Source organism: Hippoglossus hippoglossus, chromosome 11 (assembly GCF_009819705.1).
Source record: "Hippoglossus hippoglossus isolate fHipHip1 chromosome 11, fHipHip1.pri, whole genome shotgun sequence".
Taxonomy (NCBI): Eukaryota; Metazoa; Chordata; class Actinopteri; order Pleuronectiformes; family Pleuronectidae; genus Hippoglossus; species Hippoglossus hippoglossus.
In genome coordinates, this window is record NC_047161.1 from 3,954,123 (window position 1) to 3,958,280 (window position 4,158).

Consider the following 4,158-nt stretch of genomic DNA (forward strand, 5'->3'; position numbering starts at 1 on the left):
GTGCCCTGTCAACAAGACGCAGGGAACAAAGGACGGGGTAAACAGCTGATGATCCCGGCTGCCGTCCACCGCACAATGCCTAACACACACACACACACAGGGCTGTGCGCACACAAAACACGTCAGGCATTCTGCATCCACCAGGAAACTGTCTCCAGATTAGATAAGACATAAACACAGAGGAGTCCACAGGCAGGGTCGAGCCGGTGGAGATAAAAAAAACAGCAACTGTCCCCCTCAGGCCACACGGCCCTCAGAAGGCTCCACGAAACAGAGCCTGTTCCTTTTGCTCTCCTGATTACACAGCGCACAGCAGGACCAGTGGGACACAACATGGACCTCTCAGCTGCTCCCATCAGTCTGAGTCACTTTTCACAGCTGGCACTCGGGGCTTAAACCAGCAGTGGATGTCAAGACGTGTCCTTGTATCGTCCAGGAAACAACCTGGCCCCTTGTGGATTATTCTGTCACTGAGGAAAATGTTATTTGAATCCATGTTGTCGTGAGTATAACCAGAGAGAAATCCTTGGTGGTGTTTCGTGAGCTCCCGTCCTGCCCCATGCTGAGTGATGACATTCAGACTCAGGTAACAGAGGAGGCGGCGCAGATCCACAGGGGCAGCTGGGACGACTGGGACCAGCCACATGGGGTCGGAGGGGACAGGTGGAGCAAATGGTGCAAATGGTTGTTTTTATGTAAACTCGAGTGGATATTCCAGGGGGGGGGGGACAACTGTGTTTATGAGCCAATTATCAGAGATAATCTTCAGAGGAAACATTTCAATTCTCAGTTTCAATCTGGGGAGGCAACAAATACGGATGAATGAATAAATAAAGTCGAGACAGGCCTTCTTTGTTTCTGCAGAACATCAGCAGAAAACGTGGAGGGATATTTGTACGAGACAAATGTGTGTGTCTGTGTGCAAGTGGTTGTGTGCATGAAATACAAAAAGGCATGCGGTCAGCAAGGATGTGCTCTGAGTCCTCCTCTCACCGATCCAGCACCCGATTATAATCCTGAGGCCCACAGCCGCCTTCCCTCTTAAGTTCGGCAAATACTTGTGTGAAAAAGTGCGGGTCTGCGTTGATGCGCAGCATCTTTGCGCTGGTGGCGTCGATGATGGCGAGGCAGCGGTCCCAGAAGGCCTCCTTACCCGCCTCCACCAGGAAGGGCTTGAGCGGGTACGAGATCTCGTTGCCCATGTAGGAGTAGGACAGGTAGAGGCAGGTGAGCAGGATGGCCTGCAGCTCGTGCTCCGACGCCACCAGGTCGCCGTCCACGACGTCTCGGCACAGCATGTAGACGAAGACCACGTTGGCCGGTGTGACGAAGGCCTGGTCCTGCCAACCCTGCAGCAGCAGCGAGCGGTCCACAGCCCGCAGCCACAGCACCGGGTCGGCCGGAGAAAGATGCTTCAGGCGGTAGCAGCGACAGCACAGGAACTCCCCCAGGCAGCGCAGGAGCTCGCTGGTGGAGGCCTGGACGATGACACGCTTCGGAGACGATGTCACCGTGTTCACCGGGACCTTTTTCACAGAAGAGAGCAGCTGGGATTTGCTGTAGGCGTATCCATGCCCCTGACCCAGCCCCATCCCGTAGCCGAGCCCCAGGCCCAGTCCCGCTGGGCCCTCGTAGCTGGTCAGGTTGGCACACGACAGCGACTTCTTCACATTCTCGCGGTTGAGGTGCAGCAAAGGGTCATTTTGGTAGATGTTGATGCTGTTGTTGTTGTTGAGCGGCTCCCCGAGGGCCGCCGGGCAGCCGGGGCCCTTCTTGGAGTTGCCCTTCTTCTTGGTGGAGGCCACCAGTCGCTTCCACGTGAGCGCCGGGAGGAAGATGGACTGGCCCCTCTTCAGCCCGCGGTCCTTCTGGCTGTTGAGCGAGCGGCTGCTGATGCTCGGGTAGTGGCTGAGCGAGCCCGGACGGTTGTCATAGTAGCCTGACTTGCGAGAGCCGGGTGACAATGACAGTACAGTGCCCATGGTGAGTCAGAACCCCAGAGATCAGCCTGGTGTGGAGAAGGGGGGGGTTCTTTTATTTCTCGATTTCCAGAAGACGTGACGTCTCAGCAGTGGAACAGCATGAAGAGATGAAGCCTGTGCACAGTTTAAATCTCTGAGGCAGAGACATCACCTGCAACACACAGAGGAACACATCAGTTTAACAAATGTAGAGCAAAACTCAATCCCATTTAAATGCATTTGATAATCCTCAGTCTGAATGAGCTTCTGTTCTTAAACCCTGGATTTTAAACTATTAAAAACAACCCTAATGGCCAAATTCACGAGCCAACATTGTGATTAAGTTTTATTATTTATATTTCAAACATTCATTTTAGTAAAGAAAGACAAAAAAAGCAATGGAATCACACGTTGCATTAATTCTTAATATCTAATTCACTCACCTGTGAGTTCAAGATGTCCACGCACTGTTTCCCCGCAGTCCTCGATGGTGCAAAGGTACAAATGCGCAGTTCCCGCAGCCCCAGCGGATCAGAAGGGACAGAGACTCGCTCCTGCTCAGAGAAGACAAGCCTGGAACGCGTCGGTCCTCGCCAGGCGCGGTGCAGGTGCCATCCTCCGCTGCGCCTCAGAGCTCAGGCGCGGGTGATGAAGATGATGAAGAGGGACTTCACGCGTCTTCTCGTCTGCGGCTCCATGGCTGAGGGACAACTTCTCACACGGTCCGAGTCCTTTCGACGCACTCCATGTCCTCGCGGATTCCGTGCGTAAAGGCTCCTCTCTCCGCTCCGGGACCGTTACACTGGGGCTCCGTGCACCGAGAGCTCCGGTCTCCCACTGACCGGGGATCGGTGCCGACAGGCGGACCTCTGAGAGAGCACACGCGTTCAATGCTCAACAGCCAATGAGAGGACAGAGCGCCTCCTCACACACACACACACACACACACACACACACACACACAAACACACACACACACACACACACACACACACACACACACACATAACGCCCCCCACCGACACAGACTCCTCCTTACAGACACACACACACACACACACACACACACACACACACACACACACACACACACACACACACACAATAAATAAATAAATACCAAAAACTTGAATATATACTTATTATATCAATTTTGAACTAACAATAATTCATTAAAATAAATAAATATATAACATTAAATCAAATAATGTACCATTATGTAAATAAATGTAACAGGAAGTCCCAAATAAAGCTTAATAATAGTAAATAAAGTTACAATACAAGTAATTTGTATTTAAAAATCATTAACCCAACATGAACTGTTATCATTAGTAACATGTTTACATCCATTATTATAACTCTTATTGTTTTTCATTATGACAACTAGTCTGTCAGAGCTGGAACGTGACAGTTACACAACTGCTCCTGGTCTCTCTCTCCTCTCTGAGTACTAAATAAATAAATAATATTAAAAAATAATCGGATCAAATGAAAAAAAAAATTCTGAGGACTTTAAGAAGCGACCATGTGATGGTGATAACAGGGAAGATGATGATCATGTGATATAATAGAAAGCAGCAGAGCAGCAACTAAACTGACTTTTTTGCTCAACCCCTCAAAAGACTGAAGATATAATATATATTGATTTACAGGAACATTAACACACATTCAATTGAAACCGTCCTCCCTGCACCTACAGGACTGAGAAGTTCCTCGTGTGTCATCTCCTCTTCACCCTCATGTTGATGCCTCCACCCTCCAAAACGTTGCTTTTTGAATTGAAACCCTCATCGGATGGAGAAGTGACGACAGTGCGGTTCACTGTGTGTTGCAGTGAGTAAAGCCTCCCTCACGTGGTCACAGGTCTTCTTATGTAACTGTCTTCATGGCTCCGTCCTGCGTTGTAGGTCAGGGAGCTGCCCTGCGATAAGAGGATCAGATGCATCATTTGAAAGTGTGGCCGATAGAAAATATCAATGAAACCATCACTTCTTCTGCTGCAGCTTTGTTTTCCTCTTTAAAATATTATCATCATACATATCATCAATGCACTGCTAAAGACTTTTTCTGGGTAAACAGGAGATAACGTGGCTTCTCGGGGATTCCCTACAGATGGGAAATTGTTGGACACCAGAGAATGAATAAAATATACAAATGATAAGATGTGGATAAGAAAGATTGTAGAGTTTATAGGAGA

General features: G+C 49.3%; 1 protein-coding gene across 1 annotated transcript; it reads right to left on the reverse strand.

Moving 5' to 3' along the window:
- Positions 1-226: 226 nt before the first annotated feature.
- On the reverse strand, positions 227-2,022 carry si:dkeyp-92c9.2 (uncharacterized protein LOC571482 homolog). Its single transcript, XM_034599905.1, has one exon. The coding sequence runs from the start codon at positions 1,980-1,982 to the stop codon at positions 990-992; it is 993 nt and encodes a 330-aa protein (XP_034455796.1). The 5' UTR covers positions 1,983-2,022; the 3' UTR covers positions 227-989.
- Between the last annotated feature and the right edge of the window lie 2,136 nt (positions 2,023-4,158).